The sequence below is a fragment of the Pteropus medius genome, unplaced genomic scaffold, assembly GCF_902729225.1.
Source record: "Pteropus medius unplaced genomic scaffold, Ma_sr-lr_union100, whole genome shotgun sequence".
Classification (NCBI taxonomy): domain Eukaryota; kingdom Metazoa; phylum Chordata; class Mammalia; order Chiroptera; family Pteropodidae; genus Pteropus; species Pteropus medius.
Window position 1 is genome coordinate 3,707,144 of NW_024344370.1, and position 18,702 is coordinate 3,725,845.

General features: G+C 36.4%; 1 protein-coding gene across 2 annotated transcripts in view; it reads right to left on the reverse strand.

The window, feature by feature from the left end:
• PLPP1 (phospholipid phosphatase 1) overlaps positions 1-18,702 on the reverse strand; it is a 71,898-nt gene that overhangs the window by 5,227 nt on the left and 47,969 nt on the right. For both annotated transcript variants that reach the window (XM_039869951.1, XM_039869950.1), the window contains exons 3-4: positions 14,190-14,470; positions 4,008-4,065 (exon numbers count right to left, since the gene is read on the reverse strand). In XM_039869951.1, the coding sequence (XP_039725885.1) occupies positions 4,008-4,065; positions 14,190-14,470 (339 nt within the window). The remainder of the gene's footprint in view (positions 1-4,007; positions 4,066-14,189; positions 14,471-18,702) is intronic.

Genomic DNA, 18,702 nt, shown 5'->3' on the forward strand with positions numbered 1-18,702 from the left:
CAGAAGAGCTTTGCTTGCTCCTTCTGTCTATCCCTGTCCACGAATTTGAACACTGTCCCGAAATATTTAAGAGAATAGTTAATGTTTATAAAAAGAACACCTGAGCCTGCTACTAGTATCATCCCTGCTAAAAACAGGGAAAGGCAATAGGCTTGTGAGTTTCCAGGAAACACAAAGTGCGGTTGAAGAAGAGTTTATAGGAAAAACATAACGTCATATATTTCATGAACCTTTACACAATTCCTCACCATTTTCGTCTATTAAAAGGTGCAGGATAGACAAATACCACAGGACGTGATAAAGGGAGGGAGTCAACCTCAGAGCCTCCAAAGGAAATCACAGTGAGGCCTGTCTATTCCTTGCCGTCTCTCGAGAAGGAGAACTGTCTTTGAACGTGACCAGCCAGTGTGTCAAAACAAGAACTCATAGCAAATCAAATACAACCACTGATTGGGCATAGCTCAGTTTTAGAAAGCAGAAACTAGTTTGAGAAGAATTAACTCTTAGGAATCCGTAGACATACTCCAGGAATACCCAGCCCCCCGCCCGCCCCGCTCACTGAAACCAGGCATCACTACTGGCCCTTATGAAAAGAAAGGTTCCAGCTCTAGTTTTTGCCTCTAGGAAGAACAAACTGAGCAAAGGTGAGTCTCCTGAGCTGCTCTCCCAGGGAGGGCTTCTGGTCAGGAAAGAATCAATTGCTGCTCAGTGCAGAATCAAGTGTCCAGTCTCTTAGCAAAGAGAAATGGAACGGAAATAAAACTACTATGTAGGATATAGAGAAAGCTTTATAAATACAAGATGCTTGGCTAGGCTATTACTAGGACTTCATAAAGGCAATTTCTTATTTCTTAAGGCCATGAGGACAGGAGTCAATTTGCTCAAAATAACGAGATACTCAAGACCACAGAGGTGGTAGGAAGAAGCTCCACCATGCAGGCAGCAAATATTTCTCTGACAAGTGCAGAGAAGCCTTCTTCATAATCCAAAGAGAATCTGACACTGGATCTCTTTATGAAGCGCCTCATGATAGTTTTATGGGTAGCCCAAAGAATACTTCGTCAAACAGGACTTTTCATTGCACAGGGCCACATTGGAAAAAAAATTAGAAGGTGTACACATTTTTCCTTTTGTGTAAAAAATAATTTTTTTAAATAAGGAAATTCAATGCCTATGACACTACTTAAGCATTCTTTCATTATTTCACTTTCACCAAAGGGAGGGTATAGCCATTTTTACCTAAAATTTCTGAAACACATTTAACATTAAAAGATCTAATTGTATTGTCTCAACTTTAAAATCTGATTGTAAACAAGGTATTGTTTGAAGCTGGTTTGTTTTTATTTTGCCTTTCCTTGACTGACCTTGTAACACAACTGCAAAATGTTAGGGTCTCACAGAAATTATTAATACTCCATTCTTCAGAGATTTTTTTTCCATTTAAACTAGATTCAGGGAGTCAGCCTGTAAGCTAAAAACAGTTTTCACATTTTAAAAGGGTTATTTTTTTAAAAACATCTGGCCAGGAGAGCACTGTAAGGCTGGCCTCAGCTTAGTCTTCTCTAGGCTTTAATATCACCATCCTTAGGATTCACAGTTCCTAAATTAAGATCTCAAATCCACCTTAAAATTAGGCTGGACTCATGTAGTTTATGGGCCATGAGTTGTTCATTTGCCCAATGTTCAGCATTAATCCACACTTTTGGAAACACTTTCATGAAATAAACAGTGCTAGGTACAGTGCTAGGTAGTATATGGTAATACCAGATGAGAGACATAGAAATCTTGCAGAAAGCGGGTGGTGTCAAAGAGCCTGAGTAAGATTGAGATAAGTGGACAGCACCGTCCCAACACAGAGGAGGGAGCAAGGCCTGGACACAAGGCATTTTGTGGCAGGGAGGGGAGTGAAGCCGAGGCACAGACAGAGAGGTACCTGGATCCCCACTGCAGTAATGAACATAGGAATTTCATAGCAGTGGTATAAACAATCTGAGGTTTCAGCCTCAATAGGACGGTGCTGGGAAAAATGTTTTAGTATGTTCTTCACTGTATTGAAAAAAGGATAGTCTCATACCATGGCTCTTTTCCTGATCAAATAAAGTTGGGATCTTGGCATTCAGCCAAGTTCAAGGGGCTTCACTAAGCACATAAATTGGCCATGTGCAAGGAAGCCCTGCCCTGTGCTCCCACCAGCCTATGTGGTTTTCATGGATGTTGACTACTAGCATTGTGTAAAGTGTGCAGGGCTGGGCTGCCTGCTAGAGGAGAACAATGATCATGGTATTTTCTTTATGAGACATTTTTAACTAGAAGTTAATTTCTGGGTGTCAGGAATTCTCGACAGGGAAGTTTTAGCTATCAAACACTGTCCTCAGAATTCAAATGACTGTACATCTCCACCCAAATCTGGGACTGACCATGATGCCAAAATGCCTAGAGAAACAAGATGAGTCATGGCCTAAGAAATCTGGGGGTGGAGGTGAAGTGTATATAAATGTGAAAGCTGGAAAGCAAGGAGACATCAGTGTGTTCAGGGGCTGAATAAAAGCTGGGGCCTAGACACACATCAAGTAAATACTTCCACTGCTTAAAGTCAGTGAAATGCAGTGCACAGTTCTGGCCTGCTTCCCCACAAGGGCATTGGTCTATGACAAACCTATTTATCTGAACTTTTATTTTCATTATAAGTTTACGTCTAAATGGATCATACAGACTCAATTTCCAAACCAGAGTTGAGGTAATTTTCCCTATGCTTATATCCTAACTTGCCTCCTGTGCTCCTAAGTGCCCAAAGAGTAGGCCTGTCATTGAGGCCCTCTATACGTTAATTCTGTCCATACATTAATTTCATATTTCACAAAACAGCCCTCAGTAAAAGTTTCTATTTGACTCTACATACAGATGTTTTGAGAAGAGTCAAAGAAGAGCAGAAAATTACATGCTATATGATACAACTGAAAATATTCTTTAAAATTAAAAACAATGGCTAAAAGTTATGTGTCAGCCACCACTTAATTTCCAGGGATCGGAATCACCTGACCTTCAAAATAACTGTTTCGATCAAGTAATCAATCAAAAAGTCAGTGAGCCTGAATAACACCCAATTTTGATAATTGTATACAGAGAGGGACACCCACACAAAGAAAAGACTTTATTTAAAAAGTCATTTAAGTTGATCTTTAAAGATCTTGTATGAGCCCTAAAGCCTGGTCTTCTATTAGTTACTCTTTATACACATTCATCTCAATTTGATATGCAAATTTTGGGTGCAAATCTTTTCTAACTCTTGACTGTTGACTTTGTATAATGGAAGTACAAACTGCCATGCACTACGGGTGAGCAAGTAGAACTGGACCTAGAAATTGTATAGATGACAAGCTCTTGAAGCAGTACCTAGCTCGCCCAGAAGTTTCCTTGACTTCCAATAATCGAAACAGCTCCTCACCCCAGCAGCCCCCCAGGATGAAGAAGCAAAGCCCACACTGAACAGATGAGACTAGGGCTCCCAGTTAGGCTGAGGTTATTAGGCAGCAGCAGTCGCCTTGGCCTGATATTTCAGATAGTGACCTGCTGTGATTGATTACAGTTTCTGTGTTCCAGAAAACTTTCAGAAAATATGTCCCAGAATAAGGGCACACATCAATTCATTCTTAGCACCAGGAGTGCAGACTTGGTAATTATCTGTATAGGTTTCTACCACTGTCAGAAAAAAAACCTACTTCCAAAGTAAAGACTCCCTATTATCATGCAGGTCCCCAATTTGCACCTTGCTATACAATGTGCCTGTTTGCTACTGCTAAATGAAGGACAAAAATACTTTCAAACAATTGTAACTGGCCTTGGGCAGAAGCACAGACATACATTCTCTTGTGAACTTAACCGCAGCTTAACTGAGATGTTAAGCTGATGAGAATGTCGGAGGTGGCCACACAGGAGAGGACACGGAGGCTGAACACATGACTTGCACACAGTACATAACCCACCACCAATATACACAAAGTACTTACTGCTACGAACAGCATGCAGTACATGGAGAATGACGAGTGGCCTGAATAAAAGGATAATCTAAAAGAGAAAAAAGAAAAACATTAATGTTCTCTCCTACAGGAGACACAGCTCCCTTCCCTCCCCTTTAGAAATTAGGAGGATGGTGTAGGGTGACAGGACAGGAACATTAAAGCATATTTGCAGGGGGAGAGTGGGCGGTCTGAGGTCCAATTTCTTAATACAGTGTCATTTTATTTAAACTTTCAGGATGAGTAATGAGTCTGAGCGCAAACTTGCCAGGCATTTCTAAAGTAATGCTTGACAAGCCATAACTGGCATAAATGGCCTGACTTTATTACATGTAAACTTATGTGACCATGATTTAAAGTTTATTTTCCACTTGCAGGGTTTGCCCCTTAGTAATAGTAACACCTCTTTGGAACATTCAGAAGTTTACTTTTTAAAAAATAAAAAAATTTAAGACCTATATTTTAGCATTTTAAATGGGCACACATCTTGCCTTAAATTTCCCACCAGATTACGTGCATTTATTTGACATTTATTTTTAAATTGTACACTGACATTTCTATACCACATGAATCTTCTCTTTCAATATTATAGTCTGTAAACATCTGAGTATCATCCTCCCACCTAAAAATGAGGGAATGCTTGCAAAACTTTATGGCACTTTGGAATTAGAAAAAGCTAACGTTCATAATTGAAAGTTCTGCTTACATACTATTATCTACTGATGCAGAAAAGGCAAGTACATTTGATACAGTAGAAGTACTCCCTGTGAAAGATGCATCATGCAAATAATTAGCATGCTTCTGACTGCTTTTCCTACATATGAATAAAAACAAGACAAAAAGGGACAGGCTCTTAAATATTTTACTTATTATGCCCTGCTTGGTTCAATTTGGTCCCCTGGATTCAGAGAGGAAAAAAAGACTGCTAGAACACACATAAGAAAGTCATGTGTTTAAGTTTGGCAACTTGAGAGTAGGTGAGAGAGTGGAAAGTTCTTAAACATTCAGTGATGATAATTCTTCCAAGAATTATGATAGTCTTTTTTAGAATCAGATACATTGCTAAGAAAGAATATTCTAACTTCCTGTGCCAGTTAGGAATTACTAATTAAACCAGATACTTATATTGGTTTTAATCTATGTAAGACAAAAATTACTTTTACCCTTGCCAACTATTTGGCTACAGAAAAAGATCAATACGAATCCTTATTTTAAATCAGATAATTAGAGAAGAGTTTTGTTCATTTTATGGTTAGTTTCAGTGAGTTATATTGAAGAGTCTACAAGTTAAATAAAAGTCAATTTCAAGGACTGTCAAATCCCATTAAGCCATCGTGACCATGATCGCAAAAATATTCTCAAAGCCAAGCAAGTTAAAAAGTTTCACCAAGACTTCATGTTCAGAGTATTCACCTTATGCTGTGCCACAAAATCATAAATTCCAGACTCGTGATAGGTTTGAACAGCTCTGATTCAGTCACAGAGTGATTAGTTGCAAACAAAATGGTTTCAGGTTTTTATTCTGAATACATAAACATTTTATTCAGTATAGAATCAGCCAAAGAAGTCTGGCTCTGACCTTGACAAGAATATAAAACATAAAGGGAGAACTCTGTCCAACCTCAGTCTCTAAGTCTTCACCCAAAGTAAGTTATTAAAGAGATCATGGTTATGGACTTTTATTTCTATTAAAAAGAAAACAGAAAAAAAAAACACCAAAATATCAATTCAAATTATTTTCATATTTCCTACAAAACTAACTCTTTCCTGGAGTCTCAAGCAACATAGCTCTTAAGAGCATCTTATTGTGTCCATAATTCACAAATGAACAAAAAACTGCAATGGGTAATTTAATAAAAACCCAAAGACTAGTCGAAATGCAGAGTGTTTTCTGCATCATAGTGACCTCAACTGAAACGTTTAAAATTTTGTCCGTGGCCTAAGAACACTGACCTCTTATTACATTTTAACCAATCCTTAGACTACCATCTCATTTTCGTATAGCCCTTCTAATAAAGGTAGATAAAAATTTAAGCCAGCTTACTATCAATGCTTAGGAAAGTCTTTTCAGAAAGAAAATTTAGAGATAAAATTATATTCTAAAATGCAGCTGTTTTCACTAATGCTGGGCTATGGTATATTAACAATGAGCAAGCAGAGTGGTCATGACTGTAACTTACTGTGAATGGGATTTCATTCCTAATTGTAATTTTAAGGTTATCCCCCCACCCTTTACATTTATCAGCCAGGGCATTGCTTTTCCTGGGAGAGCTCATTAAACTTGGCCTGAACCCCAATATCAGTCTTAAGAGCGTTCACAGCCATCTACCCCCCGCCACAATGACTGTGACTTCCCAGTTACAAATTATGCAGCACTCACATCAATGTTCAGCCTTATAAACTGCAAAGACAACCCAATCTAGCCTTTATCATTTATCAGAAGCAAACAACTCACATAAAGCATTTAAGTTTAAAATGGAATTTACTAAGTACTTGGGGCCTCATGAAGAGGTTAAATCACAATTAACCTAATCATCTCACTTTTTCTTTACCACCGGACTTTTTTCCTTGCTTCTTCTCTACTCCCCAGAATTAAAAGGCATAAAACAGTTACACCCACAGCAGGGGGGCTGTCAGCCTTATTTTACATATAGAGAAACAACCTCCTAGAGGTTCAGGAACTTGCTCAAATCTGAGTCTTCCCAGCTCTTTCCCACTGGGCCATGATTCCACTCCTGTGAATGGCAGGCAAACCCAGCAGCAGTGTCATCCTGCCATCTCAGGGCGGGGCACAGCCACTGGAAAAACTGCACTGCTTATACATGGTAGCATGTGTGAAGCAAATTTATAAACAAGAACGTAGACAATCTGTGAAAAAACAAATGCAATGTGTAAATAACCATTTTAAGAGAATACTAATTTGTCCTTTCTATACTCTAAAGTTCAAATAAAAGGAAGTCAAATTGCAACATGAGGCATTTTCTCCAAATATTATTTCCTGACTTATAAATTTTATATAACAGCAAATTAACTTGAAGGACGTAATAAATTTCTCTTCTGTGATAACCTTTAAACATGGACTGATCCTGTTCAAAGGTTAAAACATGTCCCATACAAAGGCACATGGGAGCAATGACCCTTAATCAACAATTTCCCAAGTATTAGTCCAACTTTATTATGAAAGGATTTTCACAACCAATAATGTGCTAAATGCTTAAGCAATAAGATATCAGGTTATTATCTAAAAAAATCTCACGTCTAAGATTCTTGAGGAAACACACAGGATGAATGGGAAAAATGGGTACATTCATACTACACTGATATAAGCACATACTTTTCAGAGGGTGGTTGGGCAATAACTGTCTCTCTGTAAAACGAGCATATATTTTAACCCGGTAATTCCACTTCCAGGCACAAAGATATCTGCTGCAACACTGCTGGCAACTCAAAGACCCGAGAAGATGGTTCTGTCTCTATTCTTTTTGAATGCTACAAATTAGCTAAAATGAGTAACTATGTGAAACGACAAAAAAAAAATTATCTCTAGGACATACTTAAAAATATGTCATTTATTTAAACTACATAAAACTATACAGTTTTGCATTTAATGTAAAAACATACCGAAAAACAACTAAAACGATGTACAAACTGTGAACAGTGGCTCTGGGGAAAGATATCAAATGGGAGTTAAGAAAAACTTTCATATTTTACAAACATATTCCATCCCGATTCTACATTCAGACTGTACTCATCCTCTAAAATGCCTCTACTAGCAGTATTAGCATCCTCTGATTTCATGTAATATTTTATCTTTACACCTTTTAAGCATGTACTACTTATCACCCATATAGTCCATGTCTCAGCTCCTCTGCAGTGAGCACCACAAGAGCCACATGCATACTCTGGTAGCTCCCACACTGACTAGGGCTTAAGAGCAGTGGGTATTAGTTGAACTTAGTAATTTCATGGAATAGGCTGAAGCAATGGTTCTCAGATCAGCAGCCATAGCACAATCTGGGCTCGTTTTAGAAATGCCCCACCCTGGATCCACTGAATCAGAAACTCTGGGAGTGAGGTCCAGCAATCTGTATTTTAAACAAACTCTCCACGTGATTCCAGTGAAATTAGTGTGAGAAACAGTGGGGCCAAAGGAGTCATGGTGGTATAGGGGTGAGGAAGCAGTCACAGCTACAACCTAAAGTGTCAAGTACTGACATTCAGAATAGAGGAGGCAGAAAGAGGTGCCAACCTTGAAATCACATTCCTTGTAAATACACAAATAACTAATGTCCTTTCCTTGAGTGAAAGATCTTTTAAAATCATCCCCTTTCATTCTATATGCATTGATAAGACTAGAAAGTTTGTCTAGTTTACTGATATATACTTGTATAAGAAATACAGATAAGCCTGAACAAAGTAATCTTTTTGAGGCATAAAGGTTTATCCAGTAATGTCTAGTATTAGGCCATATAGAAGAAGCCATCCTCTCAAAGTATAAAGCAGGTTTTACCAAGTACTTAGTACCACAGCCAGTCAGTCTAATAGTTTCACTATTAGAGGCACTCCCTCAAACTTCAGGTTTATTTACCTGCATGTGGGTTGCATTAAAAAAAGAGAAAAGGGCAACTATACTTTAATGAAAAAAATTTTAAACCACAGGAAGAATAAGCCAAAAATTAATTTTAAAAGATTATTTCTTATATTCAAGCGAACATATTGCAGTTAAACATCTAAACAATACAAAGCTGCCATAATTCGAACAGAAATAACTTTGTGTTGACTATCAGATTCATATAGCCAGAGATTAGCTACTTGTAATTAATGAGAAACGCTGAGTTTATACCTAAACAAATGTAATTTAAATAAAAGCCAGAAAAAAGAAAAAAGTGAATCCTTAAAGGAACCAAAGTTTCTATACTGTACTAGCACAAAAAGATCAGCTAGCTGTGTGCAATCTTAGTACACCCCATTTAACAGGGTTAATATCAGCTCCCACATCCTGAGATAGCAAATGTCACGCAAGGTCATGTTCCCATAATCCAGGCAATATAAAGCAAGGGTTCTCAAAATGCGGTCCTGAGGTCAATAGCAGCAGCAGCAGCAGCAGCATCTGGGAACTTGTTAGAAATACAAATTCTCAGGCCCCACCCCAAATCTTCTGAATCCAACGCCTGGAGAAGAAGCCCAGAAATCTGTGTTTTAATAAGGCCGCCAGGTGATTCTAATGAACCACTGGCATTTAAGCACCACTGGTCTAAATTTCTCTAAAGAGAAACTTGAACTGGGAATGGAACTATTCGTCTGAACTACCTGGGCTCATTGGTAATATTTTTCAAAAATTGAAAGTAATGCTATTCTCATTGATATACACAATGGCAGTTAGATGCCCTACTGTTACAAATATAGCCCCTTTTAATTTATAGTAAATTCTCAGGTATTATTTTTAAACAATGAATAGGAGCTCTCAGGATATTACAAGTAATATGTATTCTATTACAGTCCATTAAATTCTCACTTCTATGTTTAGGACTCAATGGCCACCACAAATGAAGCCCAGTAAAAGTCCTGTGACATCAGTGATATCAGGCAGAGCACAAGAGCATGCACATGTGCAAGGAGGAAAGAGGGAGGAAGAGAAAAAGGAAATAAGAATAAACGGGAAAAAATCAAGACCTAAAACCAAAATTGAAGGAGGGTACTTTCACCCTAAGATGTAACTCTGACTCATTTGTAGTCAACAAAAATGATTCATTTCAGGTGCTTATGTTTCTTTCTGTCCAATGTCAAGCATTATAATTTCATAATTAAAAACTTATAAGGAGCAGGCTATGGAGATAAATTTAAAAAGTAAATTACACCATAATCCTAATAAACTATAGATAATGTCTAGACTGAAATGTTTCTGCATTCCTGGCATCCTAACTTTTAAAATTAAAAAAAAAAAAAGGATTAGAAAAGTTTGTATCCAACCAAATTATGCTCCACAACAAAATAGCAATGCAAATACAGCTCTAAAAATGGCAACAACCAACTCATTCTGGAAACATTGATGAAAATCATGTTTTTTCCTCAGGAGATACGAAGTCTTCTTAAATTTTCATTTCTATGACTTTCCTCTCTCCTCGCTTCAGAACCTCAAAGCTTATTAACAGATCTTGTCATTGAAAACTGTAATTATTTTTAAGGTACATAGCTCTACAACTTGAGTTATCCATATACTCATACTGCTTTTGAAGAGGCTGTTTTCCTGACCCTTCCATAGGACTTTAAGTGGACTATTGCATGAGTGTTGGAATAGAAATTTTAAAGGGTGATAAGTAAAAACATCTAAGTGTACTTAAGTCAAAAGTACAATCAGAGTATATACCCTATGTTAACTTAGATATACTAGAAACAGAGAGAGGGTATGACACATTGGACTGGAAAATGTAATTCTTTTTGTACCATTTTAAATAAATTATATTATCTCATATTTTGCCTAGTGTAAGAAAAAAAAATCTATCAATAAGATACACTGTCATAAGAAAATTTTGAGCTAAAATTTATGTACCTGCACCTTAGGTAAACCTTTATCACCACAGTGACTTTCTTAAATTCCTTGACTGAGAGAAAATATTAGAGTTTTCCTGTCTATTTCCTGTTGGGTGATATGTCTATTATTAGAGGCACAGGTATGATACTTGGTAGAAAAGTACTAAGCTAAGATTCAAATTGTGAAAAACATTAGGAAGCTCAACAAATTTTGTATAGTACAAATATAAATACAGAACTATACCTAGACATATCACAGTAAAACTGATGAAAGCTGTATGAGAGAAAATAATACACTGCATTAAGGGGAGCAAGAATAAAATTAAGAGATGATCTCTCATCAGATCTCTCAGCCATCTCTGCAGTGGAGACCACAAGTCTATGCGATGACATATTTAACATGTGGAGCTACAAACGTACTAACATTTCTTCAGGCTGAGAGAAATAACACAAGATGGTAACTTGAACCCCAAGTTCTCCACTGTGCGCCCTGGAACTCCAGTTCTATATAGACAAAACCTATATTTTCCGCTATCCTTAAACTACACTTCATTGAAGAGTCGCTACATCCTAATCATTAAAGAAAACTGCTTAATGTCTTCTATTAATTTCTTTAAACACAACTGTTTAAAGCAAAAATCACAACACTATTTTGCTGGGTTAATAATGTATATGGATGTAGTATATATGACAGTAATAGCCCAAAGTGTGTGTGGAGGTTGGGGGCACAGAGCTATACTAAGTGCAAAAGGCTAATTGTCATTAACGTGATGTAAATTATGATTAAAAGATGTATACTGTAATTCCTAGAGAAAAATTAACCAAAAAATTTAGATAAAATGTCAGTAGAATATTTAGAATGTTATATTAAAAAATATTTGCGTAATACAAAAGAAAAAAGCATAGGAACAGAAATTAAAGAATTAAAGAAGTTACACCTAAAACTAATATAATGTTATATGTCAATTATACCTCAACTAAAAAATAAAAAGAGATGAAAGAGAAAACCCACAGCTCTTACAAGAAATAGATAACCTAAATAATCCTACATCTATTTTAAAAAATAAAATCATAGTTTAAAATATTCCCACTAAGAAAACTACAAGTCTAAGTGGATTCACCAGTGAATTCTACCAAACATTTAATACCAAACATCTGATAGCAAAGCTAGACAAAAACTGTACAAGAAAACTACAGACAAATAACGCTAGTGAACACAGAAACAAAAATCCTTAACAAAATATTAGCAGATCAAATCCAGTTAATATAAAAAGTATAATAAATATACCATGACCACATGGAGTTTATACCAGAAATTAAAAGTTGCTTTACTGTTCCAAAATTAATGGGATATACTGTATTAAAAGAATAAAAAATAAAAATAATATGACCATAGAAATAGCAACTGACAAAATCCAAAAGCAATACCCATAGAAAAAGCAACTGACAAAGTCCAACTCACATTCATGATAAAAATCTAACAAAGGGCATCTACAAAAAACACACAGGTAACATACTTAATGGTGAATGACTGAGTGCTTTCTATCTAAGAGCAGGAAGAAGACAATCATGTCTGTTCTCACCACTTCTTTCGACATTGTATTAGAGATCTTAGCCAATAGGGTAGGGCAAAGAAAAGAAATAAAAGGCTAGACAGAAGAGAAAATGAAAAGCATAACTGTTTATTCACAGACAATTTGAATAGGTACAGAGAAAATCTCAAAGAATCTATAAGAAGTTACTCCAACTAATAAATTAGCAAGATTGCAGGATACAAGACCAATATAAAAACCTATTGTGAAAAAAAAATGTATTTCTAAACACAATTGGAAATTCACGACAGCATCAAGAAACACTAAAAACTTAGTGACATATTAAACAAAATGTGAGCAAGACGTGAACACTAAAAATTAAAAAATACGGCTAAGAGAAACTAAAGAAAACCTAAATAAATGAAGAGATACATCATATTCATGGAGTGGAGGAATCAATATCAAGAAGGAATCCTTCACAAATTGATCCACAGATTAGAAGCAATCTCTATCAAAATAAGCTTCCTTTTCTCCAACCAAACCATATGTCCATCCCCTCCATCCCAACTCTTCTACCATACACTCTGGAACTCCAGTTCTATTGTTAAAGTCCTCTATATTCCTCTATGTCTTCACACTCTTCACTGAAGGTTAACTGCATCCCCTACTCATTAAATTAAAGAGTCTTCCCAAGTATACCACTTGGCCCTGAAATGCTATCAAAGCAGAGAATGAGATCTCCACATCTCACACCTTAAGAGTCCAGTGTTGGTATCTTCATCAGTCCTCAAAGCCATTTCTGAATCATTCTCCCTCCCGTTAAAAAAGTGCTTGCTCACCTAAGCTCAACTCAACAATACCATTTTCCACTATCTATTTCTCAACCATCTACTGCTTTAGTCACTTTTCCCTAATTCATTCATTAAGACTTTACACCCATATCAGTCCTCATATCATCACCTCAGAGCTCACTATTCAACAGCCCTTCTAATCTTTGGCTGCATCACAACAGGGGGGTTCTCTTCCAATGTCATCATTTGTTTAATGTAAGTCTTCCTAAGCTCCATGAAGATAGGAACCAGAGCTATCTTGTTCACTGCTGAATCCTAAAGACATAGTATAACGTATACTTATAGTTAAATAGGTTTTTTCATTCCCACTAAAAGCAAAAATTAACAATAAGAACAGTAAAGTATCTAAGAATTATATATAAAGAACAATCAAAGGATGTTTTACCCAGAGAAAGTATTTGCTGAATGATAAATAACTAAGGGAAATAGCTATCTTAAAATATAAGGTCAATTATATAAAAAAGTTATCACTAACAATTCTGAAACTTGAGATGAGGAAATGGCTTTGCTACTAATTAGTGGCTTTATTTAATGTTACTGAGCTTTGGTTTGCTCATCCATAAATTAAAGAAGTTGGACTCTGAGTTCCAAACATTTTATTTCATTCATGCCTGATGGTGCTCTAGATGTAGAATGCAACCCAACAAGGGTGTTATAAGAAGGCAACCTGAAGACTTAGAGTTGTCAAGAAATGAACGAAGTTACCTTACGAAAAAATGTACTCTATGAATACTAAGAGATCTAGCAGAGCTTCACATATGATTGGATTAGGTCAGAAGTCAGCAAACTAGAATATCTGAAGCAGCCACTATTTATGTAAATGAAGTTTTACTGGAACATAGCCACACCCATTCATTGTCTATGGCTGCTAACCCCGCCCCCAACACCCCGCCCCCCTGCATGCTACAACAATAGCGTTGGATAGTTGCCTAAGGACCATGTGGCCCACAAAGCCTAAAATATTTACTCTTTGGCACCTTAAGAAAAGGTTTGCTGAGCCTGGACTACTATGATCTACAAGGTTCATTTTACTTTATAATACACTGGAGACGAAAGAGCTGCATTAAAATGCTCTTAAACAGAGGATAGGGATAAAACGGGAAAAAAGAATAAGAGGAGCGAATAGGTCAAACACATGAACTCAACTCACCTCCCAGTGATTATATTAGCTTCTCTCTCTAAACTCGTCTTCCAGTCACTGAAACATTCGTTTCCAAGAACACACAAGATAAAACAAGCATTAAACATTTAACACGCACCTGCCCTCCTTCACTTTCTGTGCATTCCCTCGACATATGTAGTTTTCAATGTAACCATCACTGCAGTTGATTTTTGACCAATCTGGGTCACAAACATCCAAGAAGTGAGGCCGCAATCTGCCTATCGAATACTTGGCAATGTCAGTCAGGGACTGACTAGCAGCTGCACCAAATAAAAATGTTCCAATGGCTTTGTAAATAGTGGCTATGTAGTTATTCCTGATAAAGGAATTTGAGTGCAAGAGGTTAGAGTAAACAGACAGGGTTTCTCCAATAACCATCTGAAAAAGAAAAGAAAAATAAGGTTAAAGCAGCAACCAGTCACTTTAAACAAAATCAAAAATAGAAACAAAAATGGCAAATCACAATAAAATCTTTATTTTAAAAATACCACCACCCCGTTTTTTCCTTACAAATGGAGAGTCAACTTAAGATATCTCATTCTAAACCACAAAGAAAAAGATGTCAGATCAATTGTGGATACTGCTTACAAAGCAATGGCTAAGCCAGAATAATTTCAAAGTCTATTCAAAACAATATGGCCTTATTTCCTTTGTTGTATTAAAAAAACTGAGTTTAATAAGTAGACTGTGATGTGTTATGGACAAAAACTATGGTTTATTTGAAGAACACAAACCTCCCCAATTAGAATATCCCTTACACAAGTACTTTTGACAGTCTTCATTTTTATCAAACATTCCTTGGAATCAAAGACATCTATCATATTAAAAAGGGTAAAATAGTTAAGACAGTTTAAAGGAGTAAAAAATATGAAAGCAGGACTCTAATATAAATGCAGGGCTCTAACGCTGAGGCCAATGGGTACAGAGGGCAGAGATTAGCCGGTAGCCCCCCACTCCCATCCTGCCTCTCCAGGAGACCTTTAGGCCCAGCTTCCTTAAGAAGTCTCATTAAAAGATCAAACACACACTCGATATTCTCCTTCTCTAAGAAAACATTTCAAGTGATTCTTTCCTCTCTATTTTTTCACCAACTTCTGTAAAACTGGAGTTAAAGCCTTCCCAGATTCAGAAACAATGTGTGTATGAGCACACAACAGAGTAATGAGTTTAAAGGCATAAAAAGGTTTCCAAATACTTTACACTTCACAGACCAATAACCTGAGAAATTAAAACAATACTGAATGGCAACATTATAAAAAACTACATTTGCTAATAAAATAAGCTACACTCTAGCTACCTGAGACCAAAATAAACACTTAAACAAATCTGCTTGCTAATTTATGTTGAGGGTGAATGTGTCACAAAGTTTCGCTTAAGATACATACTAGTTTTGCAGTTTCATTTTACATAAAAATTGTTCAATTTACATAGACAACTTTACAAAGCATTCAGACATTTCCATTTAGTGAGGATTAACTGTCTTTAGTGTGAGCCTTACCATACGTGAATAAATGGTTACCTCCTGAAAAGGAGTTCAAGAACCTGATACCATAAATTCTTTCCTCATCTGGCTGGATGGCTCCTAAAATTCCATAATTAGAATGTTATAACTTTGACAACTAGACTATGAAGTCTACAAAAGCAAGAATGAATTTTTAGTTGTTGACTAGAAAGCTAGCACCACTACAGTGACCTAAAACGGAATAGGTGGTCAATAAATTTTAATTGAAGATGCTGCCTCTTGAGCAAAAACAAGCACCCTTAGCTTTAACACACTATGCCCCAGAGAAATATATTCCTCTTTGTGGTCCTTAATGCGAATAATTGAATCAGATGTTTTCCTGAGAACAGGTCTCACAGGAGAAGAAAACCACATGCACTTCTGGGGATGCCCTACCTGTGCAACTCTGTGTAGGATTCTCCCAGACTGCTTCCCGTGGCTTTGCATTAAAGTATACACTATCTCATCAGACTGCTGTGTTCCAGCACTGCCTTAATAGATCAGCAGCAAGAAAAAATTTCTCTAATGCTCTGTTATAAAACTGATCTTTGATCATTTAAAATAGATAGCAAGTATATTAATCAACCACAATTGGAGCAGTTGAATCTTCCACATCTCAGCTGTCAGCTGTTCTTGAGTAAGCAAGCAACTATTTTCCAGAAACAGGTATTAATTTTTTTGAGTCTCCCTAGTCACAGTGATTGTTGTATAGGATCAGCCAAACCCTGGTTCTTGACAGAAAAATCAGCTCACTAGGAGCAATCAGAACACTGGGCACAGATTAAAAGCTGATCTACAGTAGTAGTGTAAGCTGAAACTTAACCCTTAATACTGGAGAAGGGTAGGGGGACTCTAAAGCTGACAAATGCTAGGTCAATTTACATCATTTTGTATTATATGCTCCATCTTTATTGAGAGAAATAAACGAGAGAAGTTCTAAATCAATTCTTCTAAATTAAATGTTGGGATGTGTCTGTGCATTTCACCTACACATGGCAGCCATATTTTTATTTTCATATCTTATCTCTTTGAACCATTTATGCCAATTCTTAGCCTTTGATGAAGTCAGCACTTAAGCTAACTGTAGCCTAATCTTAGAGCTGAGATGACTTGTCATGCATTACTTACTCAGATTCTAAAGACAGGATAAATTATTAAAGAACTAAAGATAATGTTTGAGGGAGTTAAATACAATACTTCTGAAAATCAAAGCTAATAATTATCTAAATCAGTGTGATCAAACCATTTAAAACCTATGCACCACAGTATTTTCTCTCCATCTCCTTTATATCTCCACCAACCAAGATGATTTTACACATCTCTACACCGTCCCTATAGTTATGTGTCTTCCATTCAGGGCTACCTTCCCAAAAGAATAGTCTAAAATCACTGACATACTTCCACTCCTTCCTAAATATCTCTAACTACCTCTATTCCCTATATTCTACTAAATTTCTCTCAAAAGTCAAAATGGTCTCATAAGATTGAACAGATTTTCCTCAACCCTCATTTACCTTAACATTAGTAGTCTTTGACATAGCTGACTATTCCTCCTTATTGAAATTCTCCCTTCGCTTCTGAGAAACTACCTTAATTCTGGTTCTCTACTAGGCTCCTTCACTCATGTATTTGTGGCACATTTGCAACTTACATCAAAGACTTGGTATGAACTCTGAATCATAATTAAAAAGTTTTTTTAAAGAAATGATTTACCTTCTAGTTAATAAAATTAAACATATACAAATCTAACCAAGTCCCACCTAAAAGAAGCTGAGTTACTGAATAAACTAAAATTATTTTAAATTACTACATAAAACCACTGCCCTAAGCAGGTTTGTCTTTGTTGATATGGTTAATATGAAAATAGTATTTTACAGCACTTTTAAACATTCTGTTCTTTTTTTTTTTTAAGAAACCTACACTCGACTTACTTGCTATTTTATTAAATATAAAGATAACTTTCACACAGGTGAGGCTGAAATAGTAAAACGTTCCAAGTTAACAAAATATAAACAATGAGTTTTTGCTAACTGAGTGGCCAGTCAGACCCTGCACTTGCTGTGCAGGCTGCGCGCCTGCACGGTGCCTGGCAGTCAGCCCTCTGTCCTGTTGCGGGTCTCTCGTCTGCAGTGAATTTCTGTAGTTTTGCTTGTATAGCATCCTTTTTACTGAGACACAAAGAAAATTAGAATTGAAAGACAAGTACATCTGCAGCAGTGCTTGAGTATTTGAATCCTGTCTGAAATCAGCTACAATTTGCAACAGAGTCCTACTTAAAAAATGATATTTAAATGGTAATTTCTCAGAACATACATACTTTAAAAAAAAAAAAGGACCTTACTCTTACCCCATCCTTAATGGAAGAATCATAGGCTTGCCTCTCTTTCTTTTACTAGTAAAAATTCAATGTAACGATTTGTTCAGATTAAAGGGATCCACTGATTTATTAAAACTTCACCATACTGTAGGAGAGTTACCAACGTTAATGCATCACTACTCCAGTTTCATCCTAGCGCCTAGGACTTGCCCGGCTCCATGGAAGGCAGCAAGAATACCAAGATGAACAAGGCACCATCCCTGCCTCCAAGGAGCTCACAGTCTCGTGAAGCACACATTTGTATAACAGAGGTTTTCTTTTACTAATTATGTACCACAACTTATGAGCTGTTTAACTTTCAGTGCTAATAAGGAGCTCTGATCATTTTTAAATAAGACATTAAATTTCTAAATTAAGAAGTGTCTTTTATTTTTAATAAACTTCAAAACCGACAAGACATGTATGCCATTATCTTGTTGACCTATCTCCTGGACCACATTTTCTGCTTTGAACTAAGATAAATCTTATTTCTAAAGTTACAAGTTATGGTGTATAAAACTAATCTAACTCATAGAATCTGTGGGTCAATCGCTTGATGTCTTCCCTAGACAAATTCTCTAAGCATTCCCATCTGAAATCCTAAAGAATAATAGTAAATATTGTGTTCCAGTACCAGTAAAAATTCTTTCGTGTTCAATGCTATTTATATATAGAAGTTTGGTCTCTCCCGTTTCTGGCATTATCTAAAAATTCTTTATAGTAAACATGGGTTAAATGAAGTCTTAACATTAG